Source organism: Podarcis cretensis, assembly GCF_951804945.1.
Source record: "Podarcis cretensis genome assembly, chromosome: 1".
NCBI classification, from domain to species: domain Eukaryota; kingdom Metazoa; phylum Chordata; class Lepidosauria; order Squamata; family Lacertidae; genus Podarcis; species Podarcis cretensis.
This window is the reverse complement of record NC_137170.1, coordinates 10727089-10749233: the sequence shown is the minus strand read 5'-3', so window position 1 is coordinate 10749233 and position 22145 is coordinate 10727089. Positions and strand designations below refer to the sequence as shown.

The window sequence follows — 22145 nt, the reverse complement described above, 5'->3', positions numbered from 1 at the left end:
GCTATATTTCCATCTGAACTGTTTTTGGTATTGCCTTTCAATGTTATGGGACCTTAGGGTGGGTGATACTTTTAATCATCACCATCACCGTCACAGTAATACTAGTCTGCTCACAATAGAGATTGGCTTGACTACGGCTTTCCGCTTAGTCACTGATGAAAGACAGGCTTTGTGAGGAAATTGAGAAAGCCTTAGTCATGTTCAAAAGGAAGAACCTGACCTTTTCATTCCGTTGCTCCCTCTGATTTTCTCTCTTGTGACTGTACATAGAAAACTAGCTGTCAAAGGAGATGTGCTCTGGCCTGGCTTTTCCCCTGATGAACTACTTTTCTCTGTGCAGGATATATACACTCAGTTTGAAGCAGTATAGCCCAGAAAAAGGTTGACAACACCTGCCATTTGGGAGAAGCAGGATGAAGTTTCTCTTTAAAGAGGAACTTAACTTTCTTTGAAAGTATCTGAGCAGGTGTGTGGCAGGTGAAGTCTGCTGGCTGGGTGGCGTCTTCTGCCCTCCAGCAGCAAATGGAGCTGCCTTCACAATTGACAGATGTGCCAAGGGGGGTTGCCATGCTTTGGTGGCAAGGCAGATTCAATGCCAGGCATTTCCAGGCAGGGGCATACGAAGTGGGCAGAGGGGTGGTCCGCCCCAGGTGCCACTCTGGGGATGTGTGTGAGACAAGATGGCCCCTGCCTTCCCCCAGCTGTAGAGTGGCCGAGGGTGTGAGCAGTCCATATGGGCACTGCCCGCGCGGCATCCATACGGGCGACTGTAGAGGCTGCTGTGCGTGAGCACTCCATACGGGCAGCCTCTCACACAGTGACTGTACGGGCTGTCATGCATGCGCACTCCGTACGGGATGCCGCACATGCGCAGTCTGTATGGAGTGTGCATGTGTGGTATCCCGTATGGACTGTGCATGTGTGGCATCCCGTACAGAGTGTGCATGTGCGGCATCCTGTATGGACTGCGCATGTGCGGCATCCTGTATGGACTACACATGTGTGGCATCCCATACGGAGTGTGCATGTGCGGTATCCCATATGGACTGCGTATGTGCGGCATCCCGTATGGACTGCGCATGTGCGGCATCCCGTATGGTCGCTGCACATGCGCAGTCTATACAGGGTGCCAATCGCAAGCGGCATCCCGTACGGAGTGTGCATGTGCAGCATTCCGTACGGAGTGTGCATGCGCGGGATGCCACACATGCGCACACCGTACGGGCTGCCCCGTCCGGGGTACCGGAGAGGGTTTCTCCGCCACTGTCTCCAGGTTTGGCTGGGAAAGACTCCTGTGCTTTGGGCTACAACTCCCATCAGTGCCAGGCAGCATAGCCAATGAAGAGGGATGATGGGAGTTGTAGTCCTAAACACCTGACAGGTGTGAAGCCTTGTGAAGCTGCTTCAGAACAAGCCTGTGTGATGCCTCACTGAAAGGAGAGAGTCGGCCCCCAAATCATCAAGTTGTTCCAGCAACCTGGGAGAATCTTTGGATGGTTGTGTATGCACACCTGGGGGAAACAGCCATGGCACTAGAGGGAAGACAGATCACTTATGGAATATAAAATTAGCGTGCCTAGAGAAGCTCACTGCCTAATTTTGCATGGACTCATTTTTCATCCTGATGCATCTTTCGAAAAGCTAAAGCAGGCCCGATGAATTAGCCAAAAGAACTGCCACTTTCTAGCCACAGACCCCCCGTATCTGGATTTCCCCTTGCTCCTGAACATACACGGTTATCTTAATTTTGTTTTGTTTTATTCATCCATTCCACTTTCAAGCTGCTCCCCCAGGTGTTTATGTCCTGAGGCAGCCTACAAAACAATCAAACAAGCTCTCAAAATAATTCTAGTTAAAACAGAGCGTTGGGGGAGCGTGGGCTTGTCGGTTCTCCCTGGCTTTTGAGACCATCGGCCACGACGTTCTTCTGGAGCAACTTGAGGAGAAATATAAAAATATTCCTCCTTTCCCAGATGTTTGATGCCTGAAAGACCCTGGAAACCCTGAGATCACTGTTTCTAGAATGCTTTACATTTTTTTTTAAAAAATGTTTTCTTATTGATGAGCCTGCCCTGGGCTCCTTCAGGAGGAAGGGTGGGATGTACCATATTTTTCCCTCTATAAGATGCACCAGACCATAAGACACACCTAGTTTTTGGAGGAGGAAAACAAGAAAAAAAATATTCTGAATCTCAGAAGCCAGAACAGCAAGAGGCATCGCTGCGCAGTGAAAGCAGCAATCCCTCTTGCTGTTCTGGCTTCTGGGATAGCTGCGCAGTCTGCATTCGCTCCATAAGACGCACACACATTTCCCCTTACTTTTCAGGAGGGAAAAAGTGAGTCTTATAGAGCAAAAAATACGGTAAATTGAATTGAATTGATTGATCAATTGCCCTTACCTTGCTATGTTTTGATGATCCTACATGTTGAGTACTAACAACAGTAGCTTGGAGAGTTTGGGGGAGTACAGTACTTATTCTTCTCCCCCCCTTTCTTTCTTTCATTTTAGAATCAAGTTTCTTACTGGGCAATGCACAAATCGTGGACTGGCCTGTAGTTTATAGTAATGACGGATTTTGTAAACTCTCTGGTTACCACCGAGCCGACGTCATGCAGAAAAGTAGTACCTGCAGGTAAGTCGCCTTGGATTGATTTTCTTGGGTCAGGGCGGGTGGGGGCCGAATCCTGCTGTGCTTTTGAGCTTCCTGTTTGTTGTGTCATAAAAGGCCGATGCCCCAAAGCTGCCACCTCCGCCTCTTCGCCACCCCATTAGGTGTGCATTCATTTTGCAACAAATGGAAAAGGAACCCCTGTGAGCCTCATTCAATTTCCATTCATTCCGAAACAAATTCGCCAAAGGGGGGAAATGGGTGGCAATGGCTAGGCTGTTTTTCATTAAAAATGGAGGAAAAGGCTGTTCAGACCACATTTTTTTTTAACCACACCAGCCTAATTCATATCTCCCAGCCCACAACAGAGAGAGGAATATAACTACTCTTCAGATTTTTTTTGTTGCACTTCTCTGAATTTTGCAATGCCGAGTCATCTTAAAAAAAAAGTACCAAAATGAATTAAAAATACATATCTTAGGATAAAAAAGTTTAGAAATTTGTACATTAAGAAAAATTATCATCATCATCATCATCATCATCAATTTAATTAACTATCATAATCATTATCATAATTTCTATACCACTTCACTATTTCTTCTTTTTTAAAAAAATAAAAGCTTGGTTGTCTACAACCTAGCAGAACATTAGAAAATATGAAAAGAAAACATTAAAAATTAAAATCAAAGACAAAAAATGCAATTGAGATCTACATTTAAATAATCAATTAACAGAAAACTACTAAAATATTATCTTGAATATAAAAACAAATTGCAAATAGAAGTCAAGCACAGATGTAAATATGTCTTTAAATTACTGTATTTTTGTATAAATGCAAAGTATATTGTATAAGACCCTCCATGTATAAGATGCCCCCTATTTTTGGGGACTCCAAATGAAGAAAACATTGCCTCAGAACTACCCGTGTATAAGACGAGCCCCAATTTTAAAACTAATTTTTTGGTTAAAAAACCAAGGTTTATACACAGAAAAATACGGTATATTTTGTGGCTAACTATTTTGCGATGTTTAAATACAAATATTTATATAAAAAGCACACATATTAATGTATAAATGGGGTAGGATAGACTTATGAATTAAGTCACATGGAACTGACTCTTAATGGAAATAAACTGGCCCTCCCCACTTTTCAGTGTTCTCATTTTTCTCTATCAGTTCCACATTCATCCCATTTCGAGTTGGGTGGGGTTATCCTTCCCTGGTGGAGAGTGGATTGTGCCAGGTGCTACTTTCTCTCCCAGGGATGTGGGTGGCGCTGTGGGTTAAACCACAGAGCCTAGGACTTGCCGATCAGAAGATTGGCGGTTTGAATCCCCACGACGGGGGGAGCTCCCGTTGCTCAGTCCCAGCTCCTGCCAACCTAGCAGTTCAAAAGCACGTCAAAGTGCAAGTAGATAAATAGTTACCACTCCGGCACGAAGGTAAACGGCGTTTCTGTGCGCTGCTCTGGTTTGCCAGAAGCAGCTTAGTCATGCTGGCCACATGACCCGGAAGCTGTACGCTGGCTCCCTCGGCCAAGAAAGCGAGATGAGCGCTGCAACCCCAGAGTCGTCTGCGACTGGACCTAATGGTCAGGGGTCCCTTTACCTTTACTTTACTTTCTCTCCCAGAATGCTCCAGATGTGATGTTCTTCCAGTGCATTCTGTTGTTGTTTTTACTGCTTTATTGGTTTTAAAAACAAACAAAACAAAACAAAACAAAACAAAACAAAACAAAACAAAACAAAACAAAAATACAATACAATACAGTACAATACAATACACAACCATCAACAAAAGGCAATCGAAGATCAGCATTCATTACTACAAAAAGAAAAGATTGAACTCACATGTCATGAATTCCAACATGACTTCCAAACCCCAAATTGTGATTCCTAATTTACATTACGACTGCGCACTTAACTTTATCTCTCCTAGGTTATTTGGTTGTGTTAATTTTGCAAAGTTCTCTTATTTTCATGCAGAAAACAGTCCAGGCCTGCCAAAGACTTTAGATTATCACAATGTTCTTTTAAGTACTCTCTGTAAATATTCCACTCTCTATTAAATATTTGATCTGTGTGGTCTCGAAATCTTGCTGTCAATCCGGGGCATTCCAAGGGCAGAAAAATGTGGTTGTGCACAGTCCATCTCATCTCTCCCATCGCCCCAATCCAGAGTTGCAGGCCGGGAAATGAGGGTCTTGTCATCTGGGCAGTCCCAGGACCTCTTTACACACTGTTCAGGGTTGTGTTATTAATGCAACAAAAGTGTCGAAGTCAGCAGTTGCGAGTTACCAGTCTCCGTAAGGTCAGGGGGGAAACAATGCTGTCCAGGGTTGTAAAGACTGTGGAGAGAATAATTGGGTGCACTCTTCCCACCTTGGATCAAATCTATGCTTCCAGGTGTCATAAGAAAGCTGCAGAGATAGTGCAGGATAGTGCACACCCCGGAAATGATCTCTTTCAGCTTCTGCCTTCTGGAAGAAGGTACAGGGTTATAAAGACTAGGACTAGCCACCTGAGAAACAGTTTTTATCCAAATGCGATTTTGGTTTTAAACGCAGTGTAAGGTAGTCTCTGTGGGAATATATTGTATTTAATTATGGGGTATCAGAGTTTTTAGGGGGTTAACCAGGCTGGGATAGCTGGGATAGCAGGCTTGTTGGTTTTTGAATGTCTGATGTAGATTTTTTCAATTTCATTGTTCTGTATGGGACAATGACAATAAAGATTATCATATCGTATCAGAGTCTCTCGAGACAGATGGATGTCAGCAACTTTGAGCCAGCTCAGAGTCCACCTGCCTCACCTTGGATCGGATTCCCTATTAGTTTGCGGGTGGGGCAAATGTTTAATTATTATTATTTTAATTTCCTAGGGTGGTGGGGGCGGGAGATGTTGTGTCTCTTTCCTCTCCACTCCTGACCGAGAGAGTGCGTGCCACTTTTGCTTTGCAAACTGCTCCCTTTGCAGAGAAGGTCTTTGCAGAGAGCACCCTGCAGGATCTGCAATCGCTGAACAGCACCCTGCAGAATTTATCCCCCCTTGCTGTCAGTCCAGTGTGTGTGGGGGGAGGGGCTGATGGGAGTTGTAGTTCATCAACATCTGGAGGACCAAAGGTTCCCCAAAGCTGTCCTTAAAAAAACCCATGGGAGCAGTTGAATGAGAGCCATCGCACGATAATGAAAGTCAAGAGCGAGTCAGAAATCATTCTCGAGCCTTTCCCCCTAAAATGTGGCATTTGGGTTTCAGTTTTCCTGGTGCTCAGCAAGATGCTCTCCATTTCCCCAAGTTGAAACCTGTGTGCATATTTCAGAAAATAAATCTTTTATGTATTGTCAGCTTTCTCTCTCTCTCTCTTTTTTGAAAGCATCACACTCTGGAAAGTGTACCCAGAGCGTCACTTAAATTGAACACTATAAGGCAGCAATATAAATCCTTTCCCCCCGGCAACAGACCCCGCCACAATTATTTGCTTTAGAGGGCTTCATAACAATTTTGCAGCTGTAAACGTTGAGCGAAACAAGGTGTAAATCATAGTTAAGCATACATAGGCTGCAATTACACTGCAGTCTGGACCGTAAATACGCCTGTAAGGGTGTTGTTATGCTTGTTTGTTTGTGAAGCCCATGAAAATGTGTATTCTCTCTCTCTCTCTCTCTCTCTCTCTCTCTCTCTCTCTCTCTCCACCTTTCCCTTCTCCAGTTTTATGTATGGTGAACTCACAGACAAGAAAACCATTGACAAAGTCAGACAGACGTTTGACAACTATGAATCGAACTGCTTTGAAATCCTCTTGTACAAGAAAAACAGTACGTATAAATGTGAAATCACTTATTTGTGGTTTTTTTTAATGTATCCCACCTTTTTCTCCAAGGAGTTCAAAGTGACATGAATGGTTCTCCCCCTCCTCATTTAATGCCCACAACAACCCTGTGAGGTAGGTTAGGCTGAGAGGCAGCGACTGGCCCAAGATCCATGAGTGGGTGGGGATTTCCAATCCCAGTCTCGTAGGTCCTAGTCAAAGGATAAAGGTAAAGGTAAAGGGACCCCTGATCATTAGGTCCAGTCATGGCCGACTCTGGGGTTGCGGCGCTCATCTCGCTTTATTGGCCGAGGGAGCCGGCGTACAGCTTCCGGGTCATGTGGCCAGCATGACTAAGCCACTTCTGGCAAACCAGAGCAGCGCATGGAAATGCCGTTTACCTTCCCGCCAGAGCGGTACCTATTTATCTACTTTCACTTTGACGTGCTTTTGAACTGCTAGATTGGCAGGAGCAGGGACCGAGCAACGGGAGCTCACCCCATCGCGGGGATTCGAACCGCTGACCTTCTGATTGGCAAGTCCTAGGCTCTGTGGTTTAATCTACAGTGCCACAAAGTATAAATGCACATAAATCTGACACCAGGAATCACAAGACAGAGAAACCAGTAGGAGAACACTTCAATCTCCCAGGACATCTATACAAGATTTCAAAGTAGCTGTCTTATTACAAAAGAATTTCAGAAATAGACTGGAAGGAGAAGTTGCTGAATTGCAACTTATTACCAAACTTAAAACCATGGAGAGACCTGGTCTGAATAGAGACGTTGGATTCTTATCTCATTATACATGATAAAGCTATTTTTAGCCATCTCACCCATTGCTTTTTCCTGTAAGACCTATTGCAGTCGTTAACAGTCGTTAGCAGGTTTACCACACCTATCAGCCTATCACCCATTCCCACCACCCTTCTGAGTAATACCCCTCCCCACCCTCCCACTATATATAAGGGTCTGGTGACTTCTGTTTCAGTATATCTGAAGAAGTGTGCATGCACACGAAAGCTCATACCAATAACAAACTTTGTTGGTCTCTAAGGTGCTACTGGAAGGAATTTTTTTATTTTGGTTCAGCTACAGCAGACCAACACGGCTACCTACTTGTAACTTGGTCCTAGTCTGACACTCTAACCATTGCACCACACTGCCTTGCTGCATGGTTACATTAACAGTTTGTTGCCTTCGAAATCACATACCAGCTTTTAGGTGTTTGGGGTCCAGTGCTTAAAAAATGTCTGCAGAGCACTCAGTTGGCAAAGGGGGACTTATATGGAGTATGAGGACTATGGCATGCTAGAAATTAGTAGTGTCATGGAAACCTGCTATTTACCTGGCACGGAATGTGAATTTGTTTCACTCATACTGCTTGGAGGAATTGCAAAAAGGGCGCTGCTCCTCTGAACTATGTTTTCTCTTGCTCAGAATGGAAAAGGGGATTCTGCACCTGGGCAAAGGAGTCTTTTTTGACTTAAATCTGTTTTTAGTCCAAAACCTGGACACTGATTTGCACTCACACGGAGGTAAAGGAATGCTCAAACGCTGACCCATTTCCAAATTGAGCCAGAGGGAATTTCCTTTACTGACTCTTCTTGTGTTCTTATGAAAGAGGGAGAAAAATTCTTAGACTGCATTCACATGGCGCTTCGCTCCAGTTTTATGTCTTTCCCCTAACTGTTAAGTTCCGCATTATACTTGAGCATCTACAGAATTGTGCAAGCAGTTTCTCCAACTATAGTGGAAAATAGTGAAAGTTTAGTTCTCATTTCTGCGCTATTTGCTTGCAGGAAAAAAATAGCTTCTTCTAGATCTGTCAGCAGCCTTCGACATGGTCGATCACGAACTCCTGGACCACCGCCTTGCCGACGTGGGGATCCAGGGCACAGTCCTTCAATGGCTGCGCTCGTTTCTCTCTGGTCGGGGACAGAGGGTGGCGCTTGGGGGGGGGGGATTGTCATCGCGCCACTCCTTGGTGTGTGGAGTGCCTCAGGGTGCGATTCTCTCCCCGATGCTTTTTAACATCTTTATGCGCCCCCTCGCCCAGCTTGTCCGGAGTTTTGGGCTGGGCTGCCATCAGTATGCTGATGACACCCAACTCTATCTGTTGATGGATGGCCATCCTGACTCGGCCCCAGACACACTGGCGAGATGTCTGGAAGCTGTGGCTGGATGGTTACGTGGGAGCCGGTTGAAGTTAAATCCTTCGAAGACAGAGGTCCTCTGGCTGGGGCGGGACGATATGGGATTGAGGGGGCAACTCCCATCTCTTGCGGGGGTGCAATTAGTGCCAGCACCGTCCGTTAAGAGTTTGGGTGTAATCTTCGATACCTCCCTCTCTATGGAGGCGCAGATTACAGCTATAACAAAGGCGGCATTTTTTCATCTCCGCCAAGCTAAGCAGTTGGCCCCTTATCTCTCTCGCCCTGACCTAGCCACTGTGATCCATGTGACGGTCACCTCCAGACTGGACTATTGTAACTTGCTCTACGTGGGGCTGCCCTTGAGACTGACCCAGAAACTCCAGCGGGTGCAGAATGCCGCGGCGAGACTCCTTATGGGGTCTTCGCTGCGAGATCACATTCATCCAGTACTATACCAGCTGCACTGGCTCCCGGTGGAGTACAGGATCAGGTTTAAGGTGCTGGTTTTAACCTTTAAAGCCCTATACGGCCTAGGACCATCGTACCTACGGGACCGCCTCTCCTGGTATGCCCCACAGAGAAACCTACGGTCTGCAAATAATAACATCCTCAAGGTCCCAGGCCTCAGAGAGGTTAGGCTGGCCTCAACTAGAGCCAGGGCCTTCTCGGCTGCGGCTCCAATCTGGTGGAACGCTCTGTCACAAGAGACTAGGGCCCTGCGGGACCTGACATCTTTCCGCAGGGCCTGCAAGACAGAGTTGTTCCACCAGGCCTTTGGTCAGGGCACAGCCTGACTCCCTCCTCTGGCAACCTGTACAGAATCTTGCTTAATCGGTTGCCATAAATTTGATTTTAATTAATTTTTATAATGAAATATTTTGAATGTGTGACTATTTGATTGTTTGATTATTTGATTATTGTTAGCCGCCCTGAGCCCGGCTTCGGCTGGGGAGGGCGGGATATAAATAAAATTTATTATTATTATTATTATTATTATTATTATTATTATTTACTTATTACATTTGGGACGCGGGTGGTGCTGTGGGTTAAACCAGAGCCTAGGACTTGCCGATCAGAAGGTCGGCGGTTCGAATCCCTGCGACGGGGTGAGCTCCTGTTGCTCGGTCCCTGCTCCTGCCAACCTAGCAGTTCGAAAGCACATCAAAGTGCAAGTAGATAAATAGGTACCGCTCCGGTGGGAAGGTAAACGGTGTTTCCGTGTGCTGCTCTGGTTCGCCAGAAGCGGCTTAGTCATGCTGGCCACATGACCCGGAAGCTGTATGCTGGCTCCCTTGGCAAATAAAGCGAGATGAGCGCCGCAACCCCAGAGTCGGTCACGATTGGACCTAATGGTCAGGGGTCCCTTTACCTTTACTTACTTATTACATTTATATGCCAAGGATCTCAAAGTGGTGTATATGGTGATTGGCCTGAGCTCATTCATGGCTGGGTGGGGATTCGAACCCTGCTCTCCCAGAGTCTAATACTCTAACTATGACACGACTGGCTCCCAATAGTTTTAAAGCCATTGACACCATTCCTGGCTGATATTAACAACATCATCAACCAGTTATTTGCAAATAGTCTGGATATGAGCACTAAGCTTGTGCTATGAGGGCTGCACAGATCATAAGAAGTTGCCTTACATGAGGTCAAAGGATTTCACAGTCTGGTCCAGCCTTGCCTTCTCTGACTGGCAGATGTTTCCTCTAGCCCATCACACAACTCATTTCCAATCTGGAGATGGCAGGGATCGAATCTGAGCCTTTCTGTACACAGAGCAGATCAGACCCTCCCAGTGTCCCTATTTTCCAGGGACAGTCCTGGATTTTCAGAAGCCATCCTGGTTTCTGATTTGATCCTGGAATGTCCTGCTTTTCCTTAAAGGTAACGGTATAGGGACCCCTGACCATTAGGTCCAGTCATGACTGACTCTGGGGTTGCAGCACTCATCTCACTTTACTGCCCAAGGGAGCCGGCGTACAGCTTCCAGGTCATGTGGCCAGCATGACTAAGCCGCTTCTGGCGAACCAGAGCAGTGCACAGAAACGCCATTTACCTTACCTATTTATCTACATGCACTTTGTTGTGCTTTCGAACTACTAGGTTGGCAGGAGCAGGGACCGAGCAACGGGAGCTCACCCCATCACGGGGATTCGAACTGCAGACCTTCTGATCTGCAAGTCCTAGGCTCTGTGGTTTAACCCACAGCACCACCCGCGTCCCTTAGGACGTCCCTATTTTCATGGGAGAAATGTTAGAGTTATGCGACCCCTGAGCCAAGGAGATAAGTAACTACACAATCTTTAGAAGACATCTGAAAGCAGCCCTGTTTTGTTTTTAAATTATTTGGTTTTACTTATTTAAAATTATAATCACACCACAACATATCCACAGTTAAAACATTCCTCTGAATCTCTCTAGACTTCCCACCTTCCCCTCAATGGGTTCTGTTGTTAAACCTTTTCTACTGCATCTTTTTTCAATAATCCAAGTTCTTTATAAACTCCATTATGTCCATAGTTCTCATTGCATTACAAGTGTTACTGCAGCCCTGCTCATGTTTTCAACTGCTTACAGTGGCCTTTAAGGTAAATTATAATATTTTCCCATTTCTTATTGAAGTTTTGGTCTTCCTGGTTCCTGAGCTTTCCGGTCAGTTTTGCCATTTTGGCATAGTCCATAAACTTGATTCGCCATTCTTCCCTGGTAGGGACTTTATCTTCCTTCCATCTCTGGGCCAATAACATCCGCGCAGCCGTGGTCCATACATAAATAGCCTTTTCTGCTCCCTGGGAATTTCAGTACCTTGCAGCCCTGTTTTTTTAAAAAAATGTTTAATGTTTTATTATGTTTTTATATACGTTGGAAGCGGCCCAGAGTGGCTAGGGCAACCCAGTCAGATGGCTGGGATAATAATAATAATAATAATAATAATAATAATAATAATAATGGAATAGGACATCCCTATTTTCATCAGAGAAATGTTGGAGAGTGGCAGATGTGTCTCTCTGCCCTTTACCATTTAGATTGTCACTCCAGGCTCCCGGACAAATCCTTTAGGCACCTTTCTCTGGCCCATAGCTGTCAACTTACAGATTTGAAAATAAGGGACCAGCAACCTCGAAAATAAGGGATCAGCAGCCAAAAGAAGGGATTTTGGCTAACCAGCAGCCAAATGAAGCCTCAAGCTGTGGTTCCCACAGCACAGCAACCCAGCAAAGGGGATGCAGTAAGGAAAACCACCGTCCCCTCTCCGCTGGGAAGCGCTGAGCAAAGGCGAGTCCCCAGGCAATGCAGCCGATTTGATTGGCACAAGGCATGCAAGCTCCACCCCCCAGTCGTTCTTAGACTCCTTATTGGGTGAGCAACGCAGCCAAGCAACACAGTTGGAGCCTCCCTGGCCAGCAGGGAGGGAGGGAGAGGAGCTGCTTCCTTTGAAACCCGGGAAATTTAAGGGACATCATCAATCTGAGACAGCAGCAGGACACTGGGATAAGGGAGTTTCCTGCCAAATAAGGGACGGTTGACAGCTATGCTCTGGCTCCTGCAATGACCTCTTCTGCTTTGTGTTTCTGCTTGCCTGCCCTTTTGTCTGTGCTGCCCACCTGAGTGCTCCTGTACATGTTAGGCCAAGTCCCTCCAGGGAACAGCTTGACCAGATCAGCTGCGCTGGTCACAGTCTCAAGCCCTGTCATTCTTTTCTTTCCAGCTGGTTGCATAGCAAGATCCTGACCTTAAAAAACAAACAGAGATGCGCCACTGGGTCTTCCTGCAGGCTGGATTTCTCGAAAGGAACGGGGTGGCTCTGCAGTTTCTGAACATGAAAGGCCAAGATCTGATAGGAATAGGCAAATGCGGCCCTCTAACCTCCCTGTCTGGCCCTGGGGACACCCTTCCCAGGCCACGCCCCTGCCTTCCGGGCCACACCCTCACTGGCTTTGCTCCACCCCTTCCTGTTGGTGACTCATACAAGTCAGTTGGTAGCTGACCACACCTTTGCTTGTGTGGTGCATCAGCAGATTATATGGAGCCCAAACAAGTCTCTCTTTTTTGTATATAAATTGTTATAAAATTTCCTGTTTTACAATTTAAAATACTCATTTTACATCCTTAAGATATCAATGACTTCCCTTCTTTCCTTCCCATGGTTCGTTTTACATATCATAAATCCCTGCATATTTTACAAAAACTATACCATTCAGTATTCCGTTATTGCATCCATCAAAACTTATTTACACTGCTGAATTTATCTTAACGCTGCCAGCGTTTTCAGCTGTACACAGTTATTTCCCATATATTCCATAAATGTTGCCCAATCTTCTCTAAATGTATGTTCTTCTTCTCTTATTCTTTATGTTAAGTCTGCAGGCTGCGCATATTCCATCAGTTTAAGTTGCCATTCTTGTTTGGTTGGGACCTCGCTCGTTTTCTATTTTCAGACTAACGAAACACGGGCTGCGGTAGTAGCATAAATAAATAACTTTTTTTCGGCACTGGGGAATTTCAATCTGAATTATTCCCAACAGAAAGGACTCTGGGTTTTTTTGGGGGGGAAAGTACTTTTAAACATTCCCCCCCAATTAATTATGGATCATTTCCCAATACTCTTTTACCCTTTTCTAAGTCCACCACATATGAAAGAATGAGTTCCCTCCACCTCTTTGCATCTCCAGCACTTATCAGATTCAGTTCTATACATTTTAGCAAGCCCAACCAAGTCGTCTGGGATTTCCTCCTCCCAGCAGAACAGCTTCTTCCAGATTTTCCGATTAAGGGGGAAACTCCTCTCCCACAAAGTTCAAAATAACAAAGTGTTTATTGTTTTAAGACATAAGATAAAGCTAAACACTACAATGTACTATATATTGTTCTTCTGGTCTCTGAAGTCAAGATACTTAGGCACCCACTAACACTATCTAATCTAGCAGTTCGAAAGCACGGCAAAGTGCAAGTAGATAAATAGGTAAATGGCATTTCCGTGCGCTGCTCTGGTTCGCCAGAAGCAGCTTAGTCATGCTGGCCACATGACCCAGAAGCTGTATGCCAGCTCCCTCGGCCAAGTTGAGCGCTGCAACCCCAGAGTCTTTAAAAAAAATAAAAATCTTTAATCATTTTTTTCAATACAAACAACAGCCGCAAAAGACACATACAACAAAAACCATAATAACAGTAATAACACAATTTGACAATTCAGATTTGAATACACTGATATACCTATGACTACACCTTTTTAACAATATTTTCCCACCTCTCTCTCCTCCCCCAGAGTCATCCGCGACTGGAGCTAATGGTCAAGGGTCCCTTTATCTTTTAACACTATCACCATGCTAGCTGACGCTGCTGTGTAAAACCCACCCTTTCCCCCTGACCCTGAATCCTAGAGTTGCAGAGTTGGGAGTTACATCAAGGGTCATCTAGTCTAACCCCTTGCAATGCAGGAATCTCAGATATCCCTTAATAAACAAAAATAAAATGATATTGGGCTATGGACGCTCCTTGAATCCCCACACAAAATGAGTCTGCTATATGGTTAAGCAATGTTAGGTTTGCATTTCAGGGTTTAATTCTCCCACTCTGTTCAATGAGACTTTGATTAGTTTAAGTGTCACCTAGGATAAGCGGTAATCATGAATGTGAGCCTGCCTCTATGTTATGATTGTGCTCCATGCTGTGAGTGTGTTTATTTTATATCCTCTTATTTTGTTTTTGTTTTTTAATTACAGGAACACCTGTTTGGTTTTACATGCAAATTGCACCGATAAGAAACGAGCATGACAAAGTGGTTTTATTCCTTTGCACTTTTAAAGATATCACTTTATTCAAGCAACCCATCGAAGATGAATCCACCAAAGGTAATTTATTGGAAGGAATGTGTTTGCAAAAGGGTCAAAGAGATTGGGGTGGGGAGAGGAGAGTGCATTGACTCTAGCCCAGTTCTTGCATTACTTGTGTGTAAGGGACACATGAGTTCGAGCCGGAACGGGGCTGTGCTTCTTGCCACACCCAGGAAAGCACATCAAAGCACTAGCCCCACCCCCAATGGCCATGTGTTGGGTGGGGTTGTCTGCAAGGGAACCCCTAACTGCTTCCATGAAAGGTGTGCCCACTGTATTTATCTTATATTTTGGAAACGTACATTCAGTTTTTTCTCACTTTAATTTTTTTTGGGGCCCCCAAGAGAGTGGGGCCCTAAGCTATTGCTTGTTTAGCTTATATGTAAATCTGGCACTGTGCCTTACACATGAGTAATGGATAGAGAAATAGGAAAGCAGAGATTTCTGTTCTGACTAGTATTTGTCCCATTCAGTCCTGTTTCTTTTCTGCTGCAGTTCAGTTTCCAGCAAAAAAAAAGTGTTATTCATCTTGCTGTTGTTATAAGAATTTTAAGGTCTCAAATATAGAATAAATATTCACAAATGCACACATATCTAAACGTATAAACCCTGGGTTGGTCCTTGGCTAAGGGGGTTGGGCAACGTCAAAAGTCTTTGACGCTGGATGGCGGCTAACAGATTGAGGTTGAATCCTGACAAGACAGAAGTACTGTTTTTGGGGGACAGGAGGCGGGCAGGTGTGGAGGATTCCCTGGTCCTGAATGGGGTAACTGTGCCCCTGAAGGACCAGGTGCGCAGCCTGGGAGTCATTTTGGACTCACAGCTGTCCATGGAGGCACAGGTCAAATCTGTATCCAGGGCAGCTGTTTACCAGCTCCATCTGGTACGTAGGCTGAGACCCTATCTGCCTGCAGACTGTCTCGCCAGAGTGGTACATGCTCTGGTTATCTCCCGCTTGGACTACTGCAATGCGCTCTACGTGGGGCTACCTTTGAAGGTGACCCGGAAACTACAACTAATCCAGAATGCGGCAGCTAGACTGGTGACTGGGAGCGGCCGCCGAGACCATATAACACCGGTCTTGAAAGACCTACATTGGCTCCCAGTACGTTTCCGAGCACAATTCAAAGTGTTGGTGCTGACCTTTAAAGCCCTAAATGGCCTCGGTCCAGTATATCTGAAGGAGCGTCTCCTCCCCCATCGGTCTGCCCGGACACTGAGGTCCAGCTCCGAGGGCCTTCTGGCGGTTCCCTCACTGCGAGAGGCCAAGTTGCAGGGAACCAGGCAGAGGGCCTTCTCGGTGGTGGCGCCCGCCCTGTGGAATGCCCTCCCATCGGATGTCAAGGCGATGGACAACTACCTGACATTCAGAAAACATCTGAAGGCAGCCCTGTTCAGGGAAGTTTTTAATATGTGACATTTTAGTGTATTTTTCATCTCTGTTGGAAGAGAGTGGCTGGGGAAACCCAGCCAGATGGGCGGGGTACAAATAATAAATTATTATTATTATTATTATTATTATTATTATTATTATTATTATATCTTTAAAGCTTCCTGCACTTTTGTTCAGGGTCTCTCCCTCCTTGGGAGGCGAATGGAGGGGAGGGAACTTTGTTGCAAAAGAAAAATAAATATTTGCCTTGCTTTCCACTGGATCCTGCCTCCCTCCATTCTTCTCTGACCAATCATGGACTTAGGGGACTCAGAGTCCCATGGGGAGTTGGGCAGCAAAAGCCAAACCCCAATTTTTACATCACTGTCCTTTATTTAATCTAAGTTGCAGAACATAACTTCAATTTAACATTGCGAACTTAAAAACAGCAACGTTAATTAATGTTGGTCGTATTTGCCTGGTTGTTTTCTGTTCCTGACCACAGGATGAGCATGTGAAATGTAGCGATTTCCACTTCCCTTCTATTTCCATTAGAATTCCCTGACATTCTTAGTAATGTTTGCTATCTCTCTGTTCCTAAAGTGCTATTAGAAATGTAACTAGAATTTCTTCAGCTTGTGAAGAGAAAACGGATGCATTGCTTTCTCCTCCTTGTCCAGTCTGTTTCCAAGACAGATTTCAAAAGGTTAAACGTTATCAAGAGGATTTAGGGAATCAGGAAACTCAGGCTGCAGTTCTATTCCAGGATTGAAGAAATGTTTTCTTCCCCTGTTCTGGAGATGCTAATGGACAAGGTGGACTTATGCTCTGGTCCGGCATGTGACAGCTTTTGTTAGATGAACTGGCCCATGTTAAACTTGTATCTGAGACAGGCAGCTTTATTTTGTCAGATGTTGCACTCTGGCGTATGCATAATTCATCTTCTGTCTCATTGCCACACACACAGAGGCTTTCCAGCTGAGTTTATTTTAGAATTATGAACCACAAAGATACATAAATTACAATGGCACTGGGAAATGTAAGAATCGGAGGGAAGGGGGAAGATAGGAAGGCACTAGAGTGAAACATCACTGAAAAGGAATACAATTCTTAGCTGGAAAGCCATATTTCATGTAGAAAAAGATGCAATGATTCTCCCCTCCCACACACCCTGGGTCGGTGAGATTTGTATATAATACATAAGGAGAATGTCACCATCTCACAATACTGGAAGAGTATATAAATATGAAGGAGCATTCATTATTCATGGAAAGGGTAAGTTTCGGTGAAAGTAAAATAAACAGAACTAAAATATGGATGCTATCATTCAGCAGACTCCCTGCACCAATGTCATAGAATTAAAGAATTGTAGAGTTGGAAGGGACCCAAGGGTCATCTAGTCCTACCCCCTGCAATGCAGAAATCTCAGCTAAAGCATCCATGATAGATGGCCATCCAACCTCTGCATAAAAACCTCCAATAATGGAGAGGCCACCACTTCTCATGGGAGTCTGTTCCACTGCTGAACAGCTCTTGCTGTCAGAAGGTTTTTCCGAATGCTTAGTCGGAATCTCCTTTCTCGCAACCTGAAGCCATTGGTTTGAGTCCTAACCTCCAGAGCAGGAGAAACCAGGCATGCTCCCTCCTCCATGTGACAGCCCTTAAGACATCAGAAAATAGCTATCATATCTCCTCTCAGTCTCCTCTTTTCTGGGCTAAACATACACAGCTCCTTCAACCACTCCTCATGAGGCTTGGTTTCCAGACCCTTGATCATCTTGGTTGCCCTCCTCTGCACATGTTCCAACTTGTCAACATCCTTCTTAAATTGTGGTGCCCTTTAGTTTTAGTTGCCTTTTCTGAAAAGGGTTCCCTACCTCTGCTATATATGGATAAGTCTGGTAAATATGGAAAAAACGTTGAAACTGCTCACATAATCAATAGCACTTTGACAAGGCCAATATTGTGTCTTTATGCTGTTGGTTCATAAAAGATCTTGGCACAGAATTCTGGGCTATAGAACAATACCGTGCATCTATTCCTTTAAAAAGTAAATAAATAAAAATGTCTGGGGGAAGAAGACAGCAGAACCAGAGTTATTTCAAGATACTATCTTTATTAAGGCAATTTGAAGAGTCTGGGATCAATAGCCGCCAGTTATTGCTATAGCAAAATCCCCTTATGCAACCAGTTTTCTATTGTGACATCTTTTGAGAGCAGTAACAAAGCAGATTTTTTTATTTTTTAATGTTGGAAGAAATAGCAGTGGGATAGCTCATATCCTTACACACAGCACCCTTTCAATGATGCTTTCAGTTTTATGGGAGGGATCAGAGCTGCTATCTTAGATAATAAATGCTCTTAATAAGTAGAGCTGCCATGTTTAATTGATTCATCATTTGTTTTTTAAAAAATGCATTGCAGGCTTATGCATGTCAGTCCCGCTGAGTTCAGTGCTCCTTACTCCCAGGTAGCGATGGGCATATCTATCAGTTTCAGTTTTTCTCATGCTGTATTCATGGAGGCATAGAATTGTAGGGTTGACAGGGACCCCCAAGGGCCATCTAGTCCAACCCCCTGCAATCCAAGAATCTCAACTGAATAATCCCTGACAGATGGCCTGCCAACCAGTGTTTAAAAACCTCCAGTGGGGGAGAATCCATCGCCTTCCAAAACATTCTGTTCCACTGTCGAGCAGCTCTTACTGTCAGAAAGTTTTTCCTGACATTTCTTGGAATTCAGGGTTGCCATATTTCAAAAAGTAAAAACCAGGACACCCCAAAAGTTTCTGAACCAGAGCAGCACACAGAAACACCCTTTTACCTTCCTGCCAGAGCGGTACATATTTATCCACTTGCACTTTGATGTGCTTTTGAACTGCTAGGTTGGCAGGAGCAGGGACCGAGCAATGGGAGCTCACCCCGTCGTGGGGATTCAAACCACTGACCTTCTGATCAGCAAGCCCTAGGCTCAGTGGTTTAACCCACAGCGCCACCCGCGTCTGGATGGAAGTTATACTCAGTGCTTTCTTCTGGGAGTATTCAAGGGTATGCAGTACTGGCGCTTTTTTCTTTCTTTCTAGAAGAAAAGCACAGGCCATATTCTAATAGCACCTGGAGGATTACAATTCCCCATCCCTGTTATTGTGTGTGGATCCACATTCTGGCTTTGTAAGGATCCACATGCAGCACAAGGAACTTGCTATTAGTATGTTGGATCCTGGATCAATGCCCTGATTCAGCTAGTAAGAAAGAAGCCATTTCCATTCCAACCTCTCCAACAGCCAGTTCTGTTTCCATTCCACTGAAGCCTAGGTTCGCTAAATACTTCCTTGCCCTCCTTCACCGTCCGCACAATTTTATTTAACATGCATAATTATTTCCATGATTTATGTAAGTTGTGAATTTGGTGTAACTATCCCCATGCCATTCGTTTCATTGCAGAGGCCAGTCGTTTCAGTGGAAAGGAAAACACAATTTAAGTGCTGTCATTTATGTATCGTTTGTGAACTGGAAACAGCAGCACCAGCGTATACTGACGGTTGTTCCCTGGATTGATTTCTGTTCCGGATACGGGACAAATAAGCAAACAATGGCAATTTATAACCCTTTCTCATTTCCATTAGAATTCCCCCACATTCTTCGATTCAGCACAACACAGTACTCTCTTTTCAAAGGCAGAGCTTCTTTGCATGCAAAACAAGGCAACAATTTGCATTTATTATTAAAGCTAATCTTTAAAACATTTAGCAGCAGAATCATGACACATCTAAAAAATTGAACGGGGAGAGTGAAATGCCTGTTTTGTGTTTTTAATGAGCTGGCATCCTATAGAATTTCAGTGCCTGTAAAGCGAGGCTGCAAATGTTCCCTGTCTCTCTTCCTACATAGATGATGGGGCCCCAGTAGAGCACTAAGTACGTTTTACACTCTGCTGGCTGACAGGTCCTCCATCATTTGAAAACTCTCATCTTCTTCCATGAGCAGAGTTTGGCTCAAGGCAAGACGTCAGCTTAAACAAGTCTTTCCTTTTGCTTGTCTGGGATGAAGATGCCATCAGCCGCTGGCACCTTGCAGTTGGCTTCTTTGACATTAAAGGAGGGTGGGAGACTGGACCTGGCTTGGGGGCCAGATTGTTATCTCCTCCAGTAACCTTTATGAGTGGTGGGAAGCGTTTCCCACTTGTCAATCACCTGATGCGACAATGATGTCAGGTGACCCTCTTTTGCCCCTTTCAAAGCGCTATCTTGACAACTGCTCTGCAGAGGGTTTTTCATGTGCTGCTGGTCAGCAGTGCCCACAGATCTCTTTACAGCACAAATTTTTAAGTCAGCTACATAATAATAATAATAATAATAATAATAATAATAATAATAATACAGTTGTACCTTGCATCTCAAATGCCTCGGCTCCCAAACAAATCAGCTCCTGAATGACTGAAACCTGGAAATGAATGTTCCAGTTTTCGAACGATTTTCAGAAGCTGAATGTCTGGTGCAGTTTCCGTGGCTTCTGATTGGCTACAGGAGCTTCCTGCAGCCAATCAAAAGTCACGTTTGGTTTCCAAATGTTTTGGAAGTCATTTGGACTTCGGGAACAGATTCCATTTGACTTCTAAGACACGACTGTATTATTCTTATTCTTATTATTAAATATAAAAACATAATAAAACTTCAAACATACAGGGCTGTCTTCAGATGTCTTCTAAAAGTTGTGTAGTTCCTTGGTGCATTGTGTAGTTCTGTAGTGCATCCGGTGTGGTTGCACGGGGAGTATTGCTGCAGGGGGTGCCAAAACAATGCTGTAGACCTGAGTGTGAGAGGTGAGGGGTGTGTGTGCCAAATTTTTAGCGTGGCTTTGCCTACATTTGCCTCTGGCTCCACCCACTACCTATTGCATTTAATGATATTGTGCATTTGAAAGCAATAGGATGAATAAAAACTGACTTGGAATAAAAATTGTCCAGTCCCAAAATAGGTTTCAAAAGCTTTACTAACAGGACTTGCTCCAAAACAGACATCCAAATAGTTGCAGAATATCACGTGCACAGGTGCAGCATCTTAGAAATATGAAATTACTTCATCCAGAGCTGAAAACAAAACTCTGCCTCTCTATACACAGCCTGCATTCCAGCCTGAGGCTGTGATCCTGGAGAAAGTCATTAGCACAGCACCCTGTTTGGTGGCTTGAGAACAAAAGACTAACTCTCTCTCTCACACACACACATGGAGATTTGCAATGGAATACCCCATGTGATCTAAGTTAAACACCTCGTGGCAGAGCAGCGGAGATACATTCTAAGTTAATTATCAACTGTCAGGCTCTCTGCAACTCTTTTGTTTAGCTTCAGTGGAAGTTTCCATGCTATGCATTTAGCAGTACACATACACCCTTGTGCAAATTAATTGAAACAAAGCATATTTTCTATCTTATTCGTAATCCTGTACTCAAAACAAACACAAAAAGTCAGTTGATCATTATGGTGTCGGAAGCCTGCAGCCCATAGAAGGAATGATGCGCTTGCCACAATATATTGAGGTTCTACGAAAGAGAGTTATTCCAGAGCTGGAAAAGAGGTATGCTGACGGTACTGGGATATTGCAGCAGGACGTAGCCCCCTGTCACACACCAAAAGTGGTGAAGAAAACCAGGACAGAGCAGCAAATACAGGTACTTGATTGGCCAGAGAATTTCCCAGACATAAATCCCATTGAGAATTTGTGGGCTATATGCAAAAGTTGCCTCCATGCTGTAGACTGTACGACTATGGAGAAGATCATTCAGGCGCTAATTCAAGTATGGTACAGGGATCCAAAAATCAACAGTGACTGTTCAAAACTAGTAGACTCTATGCCAAACTATGTTCAAATGCTGCTGAAAAATGTGTTGTTTAGTCGTTTAGTCATGTCCGACTCTTCGTGACCCCATGGACCAGAGCACGCCAGGCTCTCCTGTCTTTCACTGCCTCCTGCAGTTTGGTCAAACTCATGCTGGTAGCTTCGAGAACACTGTCCAACCATCTCGTCCTCTGTCATCCCCTTCTCCTTGTGCCCTCCATCTTTCCCCACATCAGGGTCTTTTCCAGGGAGTCTTCTCTTCTCATGAGGTGACCAAAGTACTGGAGCCTCAGCTTCATGATCTGTCCTTCCAGTGAGCACTCAGGGCTGATTTCCTTCAGAATGGATAGGTTTGATCTTCTTGCAGTCCATGTCATATCTGTTATTAATGTACATATACATGAGTTGTGTACATGTATATGTGAGTTTTGTGCAATAAACTACATTGTTTGTTTCAATTAATTTGCACAAGGGTGTACAGGCAGTTATTTTCCATTTCAATGTACAATTAAACAATTATTCTTAACAC

At 44.5% G+C, this 22145-nt stretch overlaps 1 protein-coding gene across 1 annotated transcript in view; it reads left to right on the top strand.

Moving 5' to 3' along the window:
• KCNH5 (potassium voltage-gated channel subfamily H member 5) overlaps positions 1-22145 on the top strand; it is a 198644-nt gene that overhangs the window by 17387 nt on the left and 159112 nt on the right. The window contains exons 2-4 of the mRNA XM_079987003.1: positions 2510-2633; positions 6317-6423; positions 14298-14426. Coding sequence (XP_079843129.1) covers positions 2510-2633; positions 6317-6423; positions 14298-14426 — 360 coding nt within the window. The remainder of the gene's footprint in view (positions 1-2509; positions 2634-6316; positions 6424-14297; positions 14427-22145) is intronic.